This window comes from Mirounga leonina, unplaced genomic scaffold (assembly GCF_011800145.1).
Source record: "Mirounga leonina isolate KUSES-001 unplaced genomic scaffold, KU_Mleo_1.0 Mir_173, whole genome shotgun sequence".
Classification (NCBI taxonomy): domain Eukaryota; kingdom Metazoa; phylum Chordata; class Mammalia; order Carnivora; family Phocidae; genus Mirounga; species Mirounga leonina.
Window position 1 is genome coordinate 52951162 of NW_023270447.1, and position 19210 is coordinate 52970371.

General features: G+C 36.6%; 1 protein-coding gene across 2 annotated transcripts in view; it reads right to left on the reverse strand.

The window, feature by feature from the left end:
- ZFYVE9 (zinc finger FYVE-type containing 9) overlaps window positions 1-19210 on the reverse strand; it is a 192798-nt gene that overhangs the window by 104876 nt on the left and 68712 nt on the right. For both annotated transcript variants that reach the window (XM_035018558.1, XM_035018557.1), the window contains exons 3-4: window positions 12060-12165; window positions 5718-7819 (exon numbers count right to left, since the gene is read on the reverse strand). In XM_035018558.1, the coding sequence (XP_034874449.1) occupies window positions 5718-7819; window positions 12060-12129 (2172 nt within the window). In that variant the 5' untranslated portion in view covers window positions 12130-12165. The remainder of the gene's footprint in view (window positions 1-5717; window positions 7820-12059; window positions 12166-19210) is intronic.

A 19210-nucleotide genomic window follows, 5' to 3' on the forward strand; every position in this document is an offset into this window, starting at 1 on the left:
AATCATTCCATTTCCTCTTCTATTTTTTTTAAACACAGTTCATATAAGCTCTTTGAGAGCTGCAAGGAAACAGAAACAGTTTATGCAATCCCCTCTTTTTACAGAAGAGGAAATAGAAGCCTAGCTCTTTCAGGAAGGCTGGGTGGCTCAGTCGGCTGAGCATCTGCCTTCAACTCGGGTCATGATCCCAGAGTCCTGGGATGGAGTCCCAGGTTGGGCTCCCTGCTCAGCAGGGAGCCTACTTCTCCCTCTGCCTGCCGTTCCCCCTTGTTGGGCTCTCTCTCTCTCTCCCTGACAAATAAATAAAATTTTAAATAAACAAACAAACAGATAAATAAAAGAAGCCTAGCTCTTTCATACCCATTCCAGTGTTCTTTTTTACATTACCTCTCTTGCAGTTCTCTTCTGTTCTATTTATTCAAATTACAAATGCAGTAAAAAATCATCTACTGTGAGTTATACTTTTAAAGTCAATTACAATGGAAAAAATAATTGTGAGTAAACTGGAGTGGTATATATTACCATCATTAAATCTCTTCTCATTCAATGACTTGGCGTCCATATTGTTCTTTTTCTACTTTGTAATTCAAGACTTGATACATGAAATAAAACCTAAAATCCTACTAACTTTGGTAATTTCACCTGATAGCCCCATTCAAAAATTTTATCTTCCTTTTAAATTCAAATACTCAAATTCCCAATCCTTTACCGCTGCCCAAAACTAATGTTCACCCAAAGACAAAGACTTATATTCTAGTAAGCAATTCAAGCACAGATAAATCTTGTTGTTATGTCCAGTGTAATAAAAAGAGCATAAGGCTTTGGAGTCAGATTTGTCTTAAAATCCATACACTCTTGGGGCACTTGGGTGGCTCAGTTGGTTAAGTGTCTGCTGTCGCTCAGGTCATGATCCCCAAGTCCTGGGATCACCCCACCATGGGCTCCTGCTGAGCCGGTGGGGAGTCTGCTTGTCTGTCTTCTCCTTCCCCTTGCTCATGCTCTCTCTCTCAAATAAATAAATAATAAAATCTTTTTAAAAAAATCCATGCACTCTCATTTTCAAACTCTGAGGATTTAGGCAAGTTACTTAACCTTTCTGAGGTACATCTTCCTCACTTGTATCTCACAAAACTGTAAGATTAGATAAGCCTAGCGTAAAGTGGAAGTATTAAAAAATGTTACTCTATTTTCATCTTCCACACCATCTCAAACAAATACAAAATATCCAGGTAATAATTGTAGTTCAAGAAGTTTTACTTTTAAAGAATATTTTTATGTTTATTTCTATTAAATAGTAAATAGAGCAGTCATTAACCACAGAGCACCAAGTAAATAATAATTGGCCACATCAGAGATGGTAATAGATAAAGTGTGACAAAGCCTTGAAAATGACCAGGGATGCCTGGGTGGCTTAGCTGGTTAAGCGTCTGCTTTTGGCTCAGGTCATAATCCCAGGGTCCTGGGATAGAGCCCTGCCTTGGACTCCTTGCTCAGTGGGGAATCTGCTTCTCTCTCTCCCTCTGCCCACCCCCCTTGTGTGCACTCTCTCAAATAAATAAAATGATAAAAAAAAAAAAAAAGAGGTCAAAATGTTGATGGCAAATGGAGCTTGAGAGAGGATGAATAATCATGATCTGAAGTCCGTGATTTCCATAGGAAATTAATATGGGTATACAGGTAATGGTGATCATTTTGCACTTAGAAGGCACCTTTTGGGGAAAGAGTTCTCTGTACTCTTTCTACTCTGCAATTTATCACCTATTATTCAGGAGAAGTAGGGATTATGTTGCTATATGGTGCAATTATCTAAATTAATAACATGTGAAATCATAAAATAAAACTCACATTTGCTGAGCATGTTAGAGTATGACATACTTTTCCAATTAACAATGAAGACAAGAATGGAATCCAGAGGGGCGCCTAGGTGGCTCAGGTGGTTGGGCATCTACCTTGGGCTCAGGTCATGATCCCAGCGTCCTGGGATTGAGCCCCACATTGGGCTCCCTGTTCAGCAGGGAGCTTGCTTCTCCCTCTCCCTCTGCCTGCCTGTCTGCCTACTTAAATAAAATAAAATCTTAAAAAAAAAAAAAAAGAATGGAATCCAGATATCTTGATCTCCATTTTAGTAATAAAAATTACAACATTTTAATACTTTCATAAGTTCTGGTGTAATTATTTTATATTCTACTTAATTACATTTTACCAAGATGAATGTTATTACAATTCTATTGCTTATCAAGAATTGAATATAAGCTTTAAACTATGCTAGATAATTTTCCACCATTTTCTGTTAACTCCTTCTGTATTCAAGTGTATTTTCATCTTGACCCATTCTTCTGTTAAGATGAATTTATTTCCCTTTCCCCACTAATTTTCCACCTGTATTCTGATGTGATCTCATTTTTCTCATATACTTTAGAACTCTGTCCCATAAATTATATCCACTTTTTTATACCTCCCTCTCCAAATAGTCATTTTGTAACATGACTTTTCTGATTCCCTCTGCCATTCTTAGAAAAATTAAGCTCTCATTCTCAATGATCCTAAAGTATTTTCTTCATACTGCTAGTATAAATGAGGAGACATGCTGGAAGCAGTATGACTGAAAGAAAGAGTACTAGCTTGGGCCCCTGGGTGGCTCCGTCAGTTAAGCATCCCATTCTTGGTTTCAGCTCAGGTCATGATCTCATTGGTCATGGGATCCAGCCCTGTGTCGGGCTCCACACTCAGTGGGGAGTCTGCTTGAGTTTCTCTCCCTCTGTCCCTCCTCTCACTCATGCTGTCACTTTCTCTTTCTCTCTTGCAGATAAATAAATAAATCTTAAAAAAAAAAAAAAGAGTACTAGCTTTAAAGCTGGCTCTAGCACTTTCAAGCTGTGAGATCCTAGGCATATTCCTTGACCACTCTGAGTCTCTGATTCTGAATCTACCAAATAGGAAAAAAATTAACAACCCACTCTACAAGTTTTGTAATGAGGATTAAATGAGAATGAATTTGGGGCACTTGGGTGGCTCAGTCATTAAGTGTCTGCCCGTGGCTCAGGTCATGATCCCAGGGTCCTGGGATCGAGCCCCACGTCAGGCTCCCTGCTCAGCAGGAAGCCTGCTTCTCCCTCTCCCACTCCCCCTGCTTATGTTCCCTCTCTCAGTGTCTGTCTCTCGGCCAAATAAATAAAATCTTGAAAAAAAAAATGAGAATGAATTTAAATCACATATAACTAGTTCTTAATACAATGTCTTGTAATTTGTTGTGGGATGGTCTGTTTATCTACTCAGATCAGTGGTTCACAATTTTTTTTAGGATTTTTTTTTTTAAACTCCAGGAAATCCAGATATTGTTCTCCCAACTTACTGAAATCAGTGCCCTTAATTATAAACTCCATGAGGTCATAGATCACAGTTTTTGTATCTCTGAATCTCTAATACTTAGCCCAGAACCTTTCATATATTAGGTGCTTAATATATGCTTGTTAAAGAGTATTAAGCTGTAGATACTAAGAAGAGAAATTACTGGACATGCAAACTAAATTTATTTTTTCAATATTAAACATTATTTTATAAAATCCTATTGCTTGGGGTATGTTTCTAGCTACATTCCCAGTATAATCTCATTAATAGCTAGAAAAATTATACCTATGTTTATAAGCTCTTTTCTTCTGAGAAGCTCAAGGATTTTTACAGACCTTATCTCATCAATCCTTAGAACATCCCTGAGGTAACTGGAGGTGGAAAGGAAAAAAATAGAATATGAATCCACAATCCACATGAATCCATAAATTCCACTCAGCAAAACTCCCATCTAATTTTTCAGTTTATGTGCATTTTGCCACCGTCTCCCTTCTAAATCCACCTAAGTTACCTATTTAATCATTACATCTGGATATGCTGATCTGGAGCAAAAGTGTTATTATTTGCTCGAGAGAGCAAAGTTTTCAGAAAGTGTTATACACACAGTAAGCAATACATAGAACAACATTTTTATTCCTTAACAGAAAATTGACTGTTCAGGCTACTGACAGGTTTACTTTAGACTACAAGCTATTTAGGAATTAGACACATTATTTTCTTCAAATTTTAATAACCAGAGACCAGCAGCCCAATCATAGCTTTCACTTCCTTCTGATCCCCATCACTTGGTTCTTTTGTACCCTTATAGTAGCCCTTACTGACTACCCACCCAGGAACCATTCTCCTCCTTTTCCATATTAACAGAATCCCACTTCTGTTCAGGCAACATTGGGTTCAGCCCCAGGGGATGATCATGACTGATCTTCTGAGCCAATCCTAGCAATCCTGTTCCCCTCTGTCAATAATAGGTATAAAATTGGACCTGTGATCTAAAACCGGCCAATAAAGTGAAAGAAGTTGCTAGGGATTCCTTCCTCCCTGATGAGAGGGCAGCAAGAAGAACAGGCTCTTTTGCCCCCAACCAATTTCCCTGTACTTGAGAAGTTGCCAGCTTGAACTTGATGCTTAGAGCTGTGCCACTCTCTTGAGACCGCGAGTTGGAAGACCAAGAAAACTTCAGTTATCCTGACTGCACCCAGACATAAGTGAGTCTCTATCTTCAGGCTTCCTGTTGTATGAAATGTTATTTTTGTCTACGTCACTGTTCCTTAAAGTTGAAAGCATCCTAATTAACAAATAGACCAATAAAATCAGGCAAGAACGGAAGTACAGATTTAATTACTAAGCACTTACTATTACATCTGTAATCTCATTTAATCTTCACAAAAGCCCAATGAAAATTACTAATCTTTTCTATTTTGTTTTTATAAAAACAAAAGCTTAATAAAGTTAATAGTAAGAATGCTAAAATTGAAATCCATACCTGAAACCAAACTTTGCATTCTTTTTAAAAATATAAAATCCCCTTCCTCCTTATTTACAGTTCTTTGTTAAAAAGATAAACCAGTAAGCTGATATGTTACTAGCAAGCAAAACTCAGGGAGAGCTGAGGAATATCCATTATTCTTATAACCTTGTCATAGGATCTATAGCCCTCAACTCTATTTTGTATCAAAGTAAATGGGGGGAAGGGCACCTGGCTGTGTAGCATAGTCGGTTAAATGTCTTGGTTTTGGCTCAGGTTGTGATCTCAGGGTCATGAGATCGAGCCCCGGGTCCGGCTCCACACTGAACATGGAGTCTGCTTGGGACTCCCTCTCCCTCTAGCCCTCACCCCCCTTGAATAAATAAATAAATCTTAAAAAAAAAAAAAATTACATGGGGAAAAAGACAAAAATATGTGTATATGTGTTTAGAGAGTTCCAGAATGTCTAGTAGAATGACCAAATTCCTACACCAAAACCTAGGATGGATTTCAAGTGTAATATTCAATTTCTCAAGAATTAAAAAAATATGAAGTCAATCGCAAGTATTTCTTAAAGCAAAAAAATAACTTCCTTATTTTAAACTATTCCATTAACCAAGTATCTGTCAATACAGAAACCACAAAGTTAATACTTCCTCAATTTTCATCTGTTCATGGAAAGTGATTCAGCTTAAATCTTGGCAACAAAAAAACTTATATAAACACTAAGATTCAGCAAGGTCATTTTTTATTTAGAAATTTACTAAAACTGGGTGTTCCAAGCTATTTATAATGTCATCTCAACCAGAAGTATGTTCACCTTATATTGCCTTTATTAATCTCTAATTGAGCTTAATAAAGTGGGCATGCTGTATTTCTGACTTGATACACTTACACAGCTTACCTTCCCACATGCTCTGCAATGATGCCTCCTTTTGGTGAATGTGAACCTGGCTTCACATTTCATGCAATTTGGAGCCTGAGAATCTGGTACCCATACAGGAGCCACCTCACCCAGAGTAGTAAATGGCTTTCTGGCAGAAATTCCAAACTGACCAGCTCTGAGATCATTATCTGGGCTTTCTGGAGCTAATGCAAGGCATGGTCTACTGGATATCCCCGACTCGTAGCTTTCTAAATGTTCCCCATTTGTATCAGCAATAGAGATGTTTCCCAAAGAGGCATTGCATACATTGGTTGCTGAGTTCTCCCCTAATTTTGCTTTCCCAAGAACATCATTTTTGTTTTTAACATTATTTCCACTATTTGTAGGAAGGTCATTTTGTAAATGATCAGACAATGGCTTTGGAATTTGAAGTTTAAGATTAGAAGGTTGCTTGGGTCTCGCACCACCAAAAGGAACACTGATAGATTGCAAGTTTGCTACTATCTTGGGTGAAGACTGCCCGAGCACTGATGGAACTTGGCTACAGAAACTGTGTAAATAATTTTTCTTCATTAGGTCACCAGTGCTGTTTAAAAGTAGTCCACTCCCTTCTGTGGCTTCATTTCCTCTCTGTTCATAAATATTTGAGTAGCATTCTGACTTGCTCTCTTCTATTTCTTTTTCTTCTGTTACTGAATCTTCTTTGGAGGGTAAAGTCTTTGGAACAAAACAAACAACTGGGCTCTGCATTCCATAGGAATCACAATTAGATAGAGAATTTGCTGCTGGTGTATCCATAGTGGAGAAATCACATCCTTCACTTTCATTCATGCAAGTTCCTTTTAAATCTAGACCTGCTTCTGCCATTCTATCACACTCTCCTCCACTATCATTGTAAATGTCCTCAGGCTGATTCATTGGCAGAAACTTCTCATTTTCTTTATTTATTTGGCTATCATTCATATCATTTAGTTTAGTCAATTTCCAATTCGTCATCTCCCGAGAGTCAGAGAAATGCTCTGTCATATTAAGAAATTCTGTAGTGCCAAGAATTTCTTCATGTTCACAACCTTCCTTTTCATCAGCTCTAATGTCACTGGACACAAGACAATCGGAAAACTGTTCACAGTTATCCTCCCTTCCAGAACCATTAGGCATGTCTGTTTTGAGAAGCAAAGGTAAACCAGACTGGACAGATTCTTTAGTTGTTCTCTCCTCTGCCGGCTCTTTTTTCACCAACATCCCTTCACTCAAGTGGGAAAAGGAGTTTGGACTCCCTAGATCTGTCCTAGCAGAGCTGGTTTTGCCAGTGAGAACCTCATCTGGTATATAGTTCTCTTGCTTTTTAGCAGCAGGACCTTCATCTGTTCCCTGGGATGAGATTATTGAATCAATTGTTAAACTTGTAATCACAGACATGGATGGGTCTCTACCTGTATTTTCATCATCCTTTAATTGTGAAGTGGAACAGACACTGGCTAGATTATCAGATGAAGTAGAACACGTATGTTTAACAGAATCCCCCACTGCACTTGGTCTATTCAACAGATCCATTTGTTTCTCTGAGTTCATATCTTTTTCAGTGGACCCATTTATACTAAAACTAAATTGATCAGTTTGTCTGTTTTCGTTATCCAGTGAACAACTAAAAGCATCCATGAGGGACTGACTATTATAATTATTACAATCCTGCAAATCGCTTTGTAATGTCCTTTTATCACAATTATGCATAACGGCTACAACAAGAACATTCTTCTCATCTGGCAGACAAGCTAGATTTCCACATTTCTTCTCTCCCACTTCGACAGTACTACATTGATCATCTCGATTACAGTTCCTCTTAATTAACTGATCTTCTGCAACAGCATTTTCATCAATCCACATTGTGTTGATCTCTGGATTCAGACTATAGTCCTGTCCATTAGCACAATGGTCCTCTCCCTCTGTGGTCAGAGAAGCTGAATGAGCCAGAGAGAAAACTTTTAGTTGTGGCTGTGACTCATTAGAAACTGCAGGTTCATTCACACTGGCCAATGCAGGGTTAAATGACAGTCGGTGAGACGGGGGATCTAGAATCTTATTCCACTTGGTATCCAACAAAATAGGAGAAACTGTTTCATCTGAAAAAATAAATAATTGCAATAAGTTTGCTGGTGACACTGGAAAAGCTAGGAATCAGTTAATTAAACTACATTTGCAAATATTCTGAAAATAAAATATTGCCAGGATATCTAAAAATAGAATATTCCTAGAATATGAAGTTTCTAATTTTTAGCTAAGAATAAAAAAATATTCTTAAGACTGTTCCTATATTACATGTCACCAAATGGTAATATCCCAGAACATTCCAAAAAACAAATCTAGTAACATAATTAAGATGGCACACAGGCTATACTTGGTGGTGGGGGAAGGGAGTAGCAATCAGAAAGACCTTCGATTGGTTGGGTACAACATAGGCTGGGGACTAATGTAAGCTGGAAAAAAATTAGGACAGTGATGTAGATGAAGTAACTGAGTGGGAAGGAAAACAAAGGAATTTTCTGTGGAGACAGAATGATCTATAATCTACAGGATGACTGGAATGTGGGGTTACACTGACATATTTACTTGTCAAAACTGGTACAGTTAAGATCTATATATTTTAATGTATGTAAATTTCATCTTAAAAAATGAAAAAAGGGCACTTGGGTGGCTCAGTCGGTTAAGAGTCTACCTTTGGCTCAGGTCATGATCCCAGGTTTCTGGGATCAAGCCCCGTGTCCTGCTCCCTACTCAGTGGGGAGTCTGCTTCTCCCTCTCCCTCTGCCCCTCCCCGCTGCTCGTGCTCTCTCTCTCTCTAATAAATAAAATCGTAAAGAAAAAAAAACTAAAAAAGTAACAAGCAGTGAGGAGTGGATGAAGATACAAATGAAACAAAACAGGCAACATGTTAACTGCTGTTGAAGCTGGGAAATCGGTATACCAGAATTTACTACGCTATTCTGTTTTTTGTATGTATTTGAAATTTGTCCATAATAAGCATTTTAAAAAGTTTGCATTAGTATGTGAAATTATACTAATAACTATATCACATTAATTAGGTTTATATTTATATAATTATCTGAGGATATTTGGCAGAAAAATATTCATTTATCTTATTAAATCAACCTACTTATATTCTATCAATACGCATAATTGACTTTTTAAGAGATTATAACTATGATGATTATTTTCCCAAGTTATAGTGCCATATGTATATTTAGAGAAATAAGAAATAATACACTTACTGTCTTTCTTGCTGTCTTCTTACAGCAAATCTAATAATCATAGTCCTGAAATTATGCAGATATATTTTCCCCTCAATAGTAACATTAATCTTTAATGCCCCGTTAGCACCTTGTTCATATCTCTAGTTAAGCATTTACTACACTGTATTGCAATGGCTTCTACCTGACTTTTTCAGACAGAAACCATTTCTCTCCATCAATGTAAGTCCTGACTTTGCATTGTGCCTGGTATGTAGTAGGTACACAATAAATATATGCTAAGTGAGTATCTACCATAGTAAAAGCATTGTGCTTAAGGAGCATGAAGATTAAATGATAGCTCTGGCCTCCAAGAAGTACATAATCTAGTTGGAAAAATAAGAAACAGATATAGTACACATGAGTATCTAATTAGCAGTACAGGACAGCATAGTATTTGAAAACTATTACGTACAGAAAATAAATTCAGAGAAGAAAGATATTTTAGAGGCTGAGGTAGCAAGCTGGAATTCATAGAAACAGGAAGAAATGGCTGGGCTTCAAAGACAATTTTATTTCAGTCTGGAAAAGAGGTCATTCTTAAGGGGGAACAAGTATAGTCCCAAACACAACAATCTGAGAGAGCAATAAGTAAATCAGTTTGGGTTGAAAAAAGAATTAGTGTAAGGAAGTAGTAAAAGGAACTGAAAGGGCAGATTGTAAAGGCCATAAAACATCAAAATGTGTAGAGAATGGTCTTGAATCCTCTGAGTGTTAAATCATGAGTTGCCCAAATTTGGGCTAGCAAAGACTTGAAATTTAATAACATATGCTTCCTTTAAAAAAAGAAATCATTATTTCCAAGATGGTTCATGGAAATAAAAAGGAAATGCTGCTTCTTCTAAGAATATTTAATAATATTCAAACAAGAATGTTAGATCAGTTATTAAAAATGTCATTATTTAATCACCTACTACATGGGTATAATGTAAATTATCTAGTGTTATCACAGTTTGTATGTGGTATATTTTTCATTTAAAGAAGGAAATAAACACAAAATGAAAAATCACTTTATTTAAAATATACTTGAAAAGATACCAGGCTAGAGGTGGTAGTTTTAATGCAACTAGTACTAAGATTTTTAAAAAATAGTTCAAAACAAATAAACAACATAGTTCCAAACAAGAATCTGGCTTCTGAAGTTCTTCTCCTTCTAAAGGAATTATTTTTTTATAAGCGAATGCTGTATTTTTGAACTAAAAGACAATTTTTACTGATACAACAAAAATACATTCAAAATCAACTATATACGAAGTACCCTACTAGCATCTACAGAAGTCATAAAGAGAATGATGTAATGAACTAACAGTTTTATTCGAGTCAATGGTATTCTAGAATTATACTACTCAAGTGATTAGGTATCTCATAACAAGTAACTGTGATACACAGAGGGCCAAACCAAAGAAAGGACTGAGAAATTATCTGTATAAATGACTGAAATTGAGAGGAAAACATCCCTTCCACCTTGGTATGTAGATCCAATAAAATCCCAAATGATTAATTTCACATTTACATGAATTCTATGGCTATGGAGTAGCTTTGGGTCATCAGTGGTAAAATATGAGAATAGCAGGCTATTCCATGTATCCTTCCTTCTCCCTTTTCCTTCCTTACTCCCATAATTCTATATAAGGCTTACTCTATCACAGACCCAAAGCAACAACATTAAAATTAATCTCTCTTCTCAACTACTATCCAAGAACAACCTGAATCACTGGATATAATAAAGGTTTGGAGACCATTTCTAAAATCATGGACTTCAGATGGAAACACATCACTTTGTAAACTTGTTACATTCCATTTCCCCCTTAGAAATAGAGAATATCAAAGGGCACTTGAGTAGCTCAGTTGGTTAAACGTGTCTGCCTTTGGCTCAGGTCCTGATCTCAGGGTCCTGGGATCGAGCCCCATCTTGGGCTCCCTGCTTCTCTCTCTCCCTCTGCTCTTCCCCACCTCTCCCCCCAGCCAACTCTGTGCTCTCTCAAATAAATAAATCTCAAAAAAAAAAACAAAACAGAGAATATCAGGGTAGGAGGGATCTAATTAATTATGGCTTATCCATTTAAATCATACTGAGAGAAATTTAAGCAAAAAGTTTTCCTAAATGAAGTGAATCTTAGGCAGACATTTTACCTAACCATCTTGGCAGTAACTTAAAACTATAAATCTTTTAAAATTAGGTTTAAAATGTATCTTTATTGGTCAATCAATAGGCAACAAGTTATCTTTCTTAGTTTAGGAAATACAATCACACATTCTAAAGCTTTTCTTGACCATAAATTGGTTGTATAAAGAAAGTTCAGGCTCTAGTATTATACTGCCTGGATATTAATCATTCTGCCACTTATTAGTCAACTAACTTTGGGGAAATTGCTTAATCTCTCTGTGCCTCTCATCTATAAAATGTAGATAAGATCGACTTTCATCGGATTATTTTAAAGACTAAATAATACAGTCCATGTAAATGCTTTAGCATAGTATCTGGCACATAGTGCTAAAAAATGTTAGTTCTTGGGGTGCCCAGGTGGCTCAGTTGTTAAGTGTCTGCCTTCGGCTCAGGTCATGATCTCAGGGTCCTGGGATTGAGCCCCACATCAGGCTCCCAGCTCCACAGGAAGCCTGCTTCACTTCTCCCTCTCCCACTCCCCCTGCTTGTGTTCCTTCTTTCGCTGTCTCTCTCTCTCTGTCAAACAAATAAATAAAATAATAACTGTTAGTTCTTCCTCTGGGTATTAAAATACTATTATCATTAAGTTATTAAGTCATTCTATTTTTTTAAAGTGTTGCATCCTCTTTTTTTTTTTTTAAAGATTTTATTTATTTATTTGAGAGAGAGAGAATGAGAGAGAGAGAGCACATGAGAGGGGGGAGGGTCAGAGGGAGAAGCAGACTCCCTGCTGAGCAGGGAGCCCGATATGGGACTCGATCCAGGGACTCCAGGATCATGACCTGAGCCGAAGACAGTCGCTTAACCAACTGAGCCACCCAGGCGCCCTAAAGTGTTGCATCCTCTTATAATCCCACATTCTCCATATCATAAATGTATTCAAATAGATTCACCAAAATAAATTCTCACCTTCGTTTTGTTCAAATTCATCCAATACCTTGTCCAGGTTGTAAGCTTCTGCTTGGAAGTAATTCTCCATCGGTGAGGAAACACCACTCAAGAGACTTGTTTAAACCTAGAAAGTAGATCAAATTTATATTACACTTTCAATTACTTAAATTTAATTTATAGACGTTACAACTGATAACAGAAATACAAATGATCATGAGACTACTATGAATAATTATACACTAAATAATTGGAAAACCTAAAGGAAATGAATAAATTCCTAGACAAATACAACCTACCAAGAGTGAATCACAAAGAAATAGAAAATCTGAACAGACCAATTACTAATAAGAAGATTGAATCAGTAATTAAAAACCACTCAACAAAGAAAAGTCTAGGACCAGTTGGCTTCACTGATGAATTCTATCAAACATTAAAAAAAGAACTGGGGCGCCTGTGTGGCTCAGCTGATTAAGCGTCTGCCTTCAGCTCTGGTCATGATCCCAGGCACTGCATCAGGCTCCCTGCTCAGCAGGAAGTCTGCTTCTCCCTCTCCCTCTGACCCTACCCCCTGGCTCATGCTCTTGCTCACTTTCTCTCTCTCAAATGAATAAATAAAAAATCTTAAGGAAAAAAAAGAATTAATAGTAATGCTTCTTAAAATCTTCCAAACAATAAAAGAAGGGGGAACACTTCTGAACTCATTTTACAAAGCCAGCATTACTCTGATACCAAAACCAGGTAAGGACACTACAAGAAAGGAAAATTACAGACCAATATTCCTGATGAGTATAGATACAAAAATCCAAAACCAAAATATCAGCAAACCAGATTCAGTAATACATTAAAAAGATCATATACCATGATCAAGTGGGATTTACTATAGGGATGCAAGGATGGTTCAACATCTGTAAATCAATGTAGTACCATATTAACAAAATGAAGGATAAATCATATGATCATCTCAATAGAGCAGAAAAAGCATTTAACAAAATTCAACACACATTTATGACAGAAATCCTCAACTAAGTGGGTAGAGAACACACCTCAACATAATAAGGCCATCTATGACAAGCCCACAGCTAACATCATACTCAGCAGTGAAAACCTAAAAGCTTTTCCTCTAAGATCAAGAACAAGACTAGGATACTCACTCTCACCACTTATATTCAACATAATACTGGAATTCCTAGCAAAAGCAGTTAGAAAGAAAAAGAAAAGGCATCTGAATCAGAAAAGAAGAAGTAAAACTATCTGCACTTGCAGGTGACATGGTATTATATATAGAACACCCTAAAGACTCCACACACACACACACACACACACACACACACACACACAAAACCTGTTGGAATAAACGAATTCAGTAACATTGCAAGATTAAGTCAACACACAAGGGGTGCTTGGCTGACTCAGTCAGTAGAGCATGCAGCTCTTGTTCTCTGGTTTGTGAGTTAAGCCCCAAGTATGGCAAAGAGTTTTAAATTTTTTTAATTAAAATTAAGTAATTAAGTTTAATTAAGATTTAAATTTAAAAAAATTTTTTTAAAGTGAACACACAAAAATCAGCTGGGTTTCTATACACTAACACCAAATTATCAGAAAGAGAAATTAAGCAAACAATATCATTTACGATTACATCAAAAAGAATAAAATTCTTAGGAATAAACTTAACCAAGGAGGTGAAAGATCTGTACTCTGAAGACACTGATAAAATAATTGGAAAACACAGACAGAAAGATATTCTGGGTTCATGGATTAGAAGAATCAATATTGGGCGCCTGGGTGGCTCAGTTGGTTAAGCGACTGCCTTCAGCTCAGGTCATGATCCTGGAGTCCCTGGATCGAGTCCCGCATCGGGCTCCCTGCTCAGCAGGGAGTCTGCTTGTCCCTCTGACCCTCCCCCCTCTCATGTGCTCTCTCTCTCATTCTCTCTCTCTCAAATAAATAAAATCTTAAAAAAAAAAAAGAAGAATCAATATTGTTAAAATGTTCATACTACCCAAAACAATCTACAGATTCAATGCAATCCCTATCAAAATTCCAATGGCATTTTTCACAAAAACTTTTAAAAATCCAATAATTTGTATGGATCCACAAAAGATCCTGAATAGCCAAAGCAGCCTTGAGAAAGAATAAAGCTGGAACCATCATAATTCTTGATTTCAAACCGTATTACAAAGCTATAGTAATCAAAACAGTATGGTATTGGCATAAAAACAGACCCATCAATCAATGGAACAGAAAAGAGATCCCAGAAATAAAACAACACACATATGGTCAATTAATTTATGACAAAGGAGCCAACAATATATAAGAAAGGATAATTTCTTCAATAAACAGTGTTGGTGAAGCTGGACCGGCACATGCAAAAGAATGAAACCATACACCTATCTTATACCATACACAAAGATCAACTTAACACAAAGGTCAACTTTATTCAACATGGATTAAGGACTTGAACATAAGACCTGAAACCATAAGGCAGTAATTAGCTCTTTGACATTGGTCTTAGAGAGGAGTTTTTGTATTCGACTCTAAAAGCAAAGGCAAGAAAAGCAAAAATAAACAGGTGGAACTACATCAAACTAAAAAGCTTCTGCACAGCTGAGGAAACCATAACCAAAATGAAAAGCAACCTACTGAATGGGAGAAAATATTTGCAAATCATATATCCAATAAGGGTTAATATCCAAAATATATTCAGAACTCACACAACTTGGCTGCAAAAAAACCCCAAACAATCCAATTAAAAAACACACAGACAGCCAACAGACACATGAAAAGATGCTCAACATGACTAATCACCAGAGAAATGCAAATGAAAACCACAAACACACCTGTTAGAATGGCTAGTATCAAAAAGATAAGAAATAACAAGTGTTGGCGAGGACATAGAGAAAAAGGGACCCTTGTACCCTGTTGGTGGGAATGCAAACTGTATGAAAAAAAGAGTATGGAGGTTCCTCAAAAAATTAAATATAGAACTACCACATGATTCAGCAATTCCTCTGCTAGGTATTTATTTTAAAAAATAAAAATACAGGGGCACCTGGGTGGCTCAGTCATTAAGCGTCTGCCTTTGGCTCAGGTCATGGTCCCAGGGTCCTGGGATTGAGCCCCGCATAGGGCTCCCTGCTCAGAGGGAAGTCTGCTTCTCCCTCTCCCATTCCCCCTGCTTGTGTTCCCTCTCTCGCTGTGTCTCTCTCTGTCAAGTAAATAAATAAAATCTTTAAAAAAAAGAAATGAGAGTGCTTGGGTGGCTCAGCTGGTTAAGCGACTGCCTTCGGCTCAGGTCATGATCCTGGAGTCCCAGGATCGAGTCCCGCATCAGGCTCCCTGCTCAGCAGGGAGTCTGCTTCTCCCTCTGACCCTCCCCCCTCTCATGTGCTCTCTCTCTCTCATTCTCTCTCTCAAATAAATAAAAATCTTTAAAAAAAATAAATAAAAATTAAAAATAAATAAAAATAAAAAAAGAAACGAAAATACACATACCACAACTATGTGTGAAGTGATCAACATTAACTAAACTTATTGTGGTAATTATCACCAATATATACATACATCAAATCATTATGTTGTTCACCTTAAACTAATACAATGTTATTTGTCAATTATATCTCAATAAACTGGAAAAAAGTGAAAAATACATATAGATTTATGCATAAAAAATATTTATATAATTTATAAATCTTAAATATATAAGAATAAAATCTCTTATAAATCTATTCAGACCATGGTACACTATAAAATTTATCAAACCACTAGACGTATTCTAAGATCTTTAAGCTAATAAAGTCTAGAAACCTGTAAGCTGACAATAATCAAAATATAATTACAGAAGACAAACTTGGTGCATTTGAATAGGATATGTTTCAAAAGATAAAGTCCAGATGTCGAGAGAGAAATCATTTCCTTGAGATAAAACTACATTTCTATTTGAAAAGAAAGCTTTTATTTTATATATTTATTTTTAAAGATTTTATTTATTTATTTGACAGAGAGTGAGAGAGCACAAGCAGGGGAAGCAGCAGGCAAAGGGACAGGGAGAAGCAGGCTCCCCGCTGAACAGAGAGCCTGACGCAGTACTCGATCCCAGGACCCTGGGATCATGACCTGAACTGAAGGCAGCCGCTTAACCGACTGAGCCACCCAGGTGCCCCGAAAAGAAAGCTTTTAAAGAATTGTTCCCAAATGGAACAAGAAAGTTCAAGCAAGCATGGGGATGCGGGATATCAGTTCCAAAATGTTAACAATGATTCTGATTTGGTCATTCTTTTTAATAGATTCTTTTTGAAATAATCTCCACACCTGACATTGCGCTCAAACTCAAGACCCAGAGATCAAGTCGAACGCTTTACTGACTGAGCCAGGCAAACACCCCTTGGTTTTTCTTTTTAAACCTCTTTTTTTCAAGCATCATTTCTAAGTCTTTCTTGGTGTTAATTCATCTAAAAGCATTCTGTGGGCACATATACTAGGTGTGTCACCCACTTAACAAAATGCCAAGAACATATAGTAGTTGTTCAGTAAATACTATCCCATTTTTTCCCCTCTATTATAATGATCCCCATACTTATCTATCTCCTTAATTTCTCAAAATGTTCTTCCCAAACTGAAAATTCTGTTTGGCTTCTTACTGGCATACAGGGAGGCAGATCGAGGGGAGATAATATCACAATTCCCCTAAAATGTCTGAGTAAAGAAAACGTAAGAAGAGGGAAAATAAGGGATGCCTGGGTGGCTCAGTCATTAAGCGTCTGTCTTCGGCTCAGGTCATGATCCCAGGGTCCTGGGATCGAGTCCCGATGCATCGGGCTCCCTGCTCCTTGGGAGCCTGCTTCTCCCTCTGCCTCTCTCTCTCTCTCTGTCTCTCATGAATAAATAAATAAAATCTTGAAAAAAAAAAAAGAGGGAAAATAAAAAATGTACTATCCTGCTATCACAAAATTTAAGGTAAATATAAAATGTGGTGAATTTTCTTTGACTTACAGTGTTTCTCCTCTGAGACATATAAAAGTGTGAATTTTATTTCTTTCATTTTACCTATTTAAAAAGAAAAGCTCAGGGGACTTTATGGATTTATTCAAGTATTTCCTCATGATTATTCATTCAATCAACTTTTATTTATTGATTGGCTCCTGTTAAATAATTTAAGTTTAGGTAGACAAATAGGCTGCATAATAATCCCTTAATAGTTTTTCTTAAATCTATCTTTTGTGTGTCATGATTTATAGTTCAAAATCATGTTCATATACATGCCATTTTATTTTGATAAAAACTGCATATTTAAACTTTCTAATGCTAAGAGCATGAATGAAATTTCTCACAACACACCATCTAGCACATTTAATATACAACTACAATACTCAGCATTTCATAGTCATTATATATAAAATATTAATAAATAATTGGATCCAACATATTTATTGTGCATCTACTGTGTGCAGGGTATTTTTTTTTTTTTAGATTTTTATTTATTTATTATTGAGAGAGAGAGAGAATGATGGAGAGACAGCATGAGACGGAGGAGAGTCAGAGGGAGAAGCAGGCTCCCTGCTCAGCAGGGAGCCTAATGCGGAACTCGATCCTGGGACTCCAGGATCGTGTGCAGGGTATTATAATCAGTTTAATTCTCAGATATCATCCTTAACATCAGAAGCTTATAACTTAATTAATGGTAAACAATGCTAAATAAGAAAATTAATATAATAAATGATTTTAATAACACAGTACAAGAGACACAAAGTACTACTTAATTTGTCGATTGAAATTAACAGATAAGTGCTACAGAGTAAGTACTATAAAAGTTCAAGAAATGGGCAGGACCACCATCTGGATGGTCAAGGAAGGCTTTATTTATGGATTTGAGCTGGGTCCAGAAGGATGGAAAAATTTTAACAGATATTCCAGATGGCAAGATATAGAAGTGAAATTTCAAACAGGGAGAGACATACAAGGGGTTACCTAGGGTGGGCAATTATTGAGGGATCAGTGAAACTGGATCAAGAATTTATTTATATAGTTAACATTAGGACACAGTTGGAAAGGTAGATAGGCATCATATTATGCAAGCCTTGGAATGCCAGTCTGAGAAAGGTATTGTATTACTTTAAGCAATGGGAAGCCCTATAGCACATTCACATAAATCTTATTGCAGTATATTGTTATAATTGTTCATTTTATTATTAGTTACTGCTGTTAATCTCTTACTTTGTCTAAATGAGAAATTAAACTTTATCATAGGTATGTATGTATAGGAAAAAACAGTAATATATAGGTTTTGGTACTATCCATAATTTTAGGCACCACTGGGAGTCTTGGAACATATCCCCAATAAATAAGCAGGGACTATTGTATAAACAGCTGGTCAAGAAGCTGTACTGAACCCCGATGATAATTAATGATTCAGGCCAGCATCAAAAATGAATGCTAAAGCCTTTAGATAAATGGCTATTGGGGAAGAAAATACTCACAGTGTCTCAAAGTAGTAGCCCACAGATAATTAATCACAAAGGAGAAAATATATGTTTATAGAAAAAAGTAAAAAATCACTACCTAAACCAAATGATCAAACTTAGCATCACCAACTGTTTAACAATAGTTAAATATAGTTTAACATGTTAAAAAGTTTAACATGATGCATCCCTTGATGTGATGCAATGAGAAGTTTAAGACATTACCAACATAGTATTCTCGCCAAAAATGTTTAACCTTAATTGAATCCTGAAGAAACAATTTGACAAATCTAGAATGTAAGGCATTCCATTAAGACAACTATTCTGAACTTTCCAAAAAATTCAGTGTTATAAAAACCATCATTCCAGGGATGCCTGGGTGGCTCAGTTGGTTAAGCATCTGCCTTTGGCTCAGGTCATGATCCCAAGGTCCTGGGATTGAGTCCCGCATGGGGCTCCTTGCGCTGCGGGAAGCCTGCTTCTCCCTCTCCCTCTGCTGTTCCCCCTGCTTGTGTTCCCTCTCTCTCTCTCTCTCTGTCAAATAAATAAATAAAATCTTTAAAAAAAAAAAAAAGAAAACACACACATATATGTACACAGCAAAAAATCACATTTAGAGGACAATCCAAGAAATCTGGACTATATATTGGGTGAAACAATATTAATAATCTTTTTCTTAGATGTGATAATGGTATTTTGATTTTGTAGGAGAAT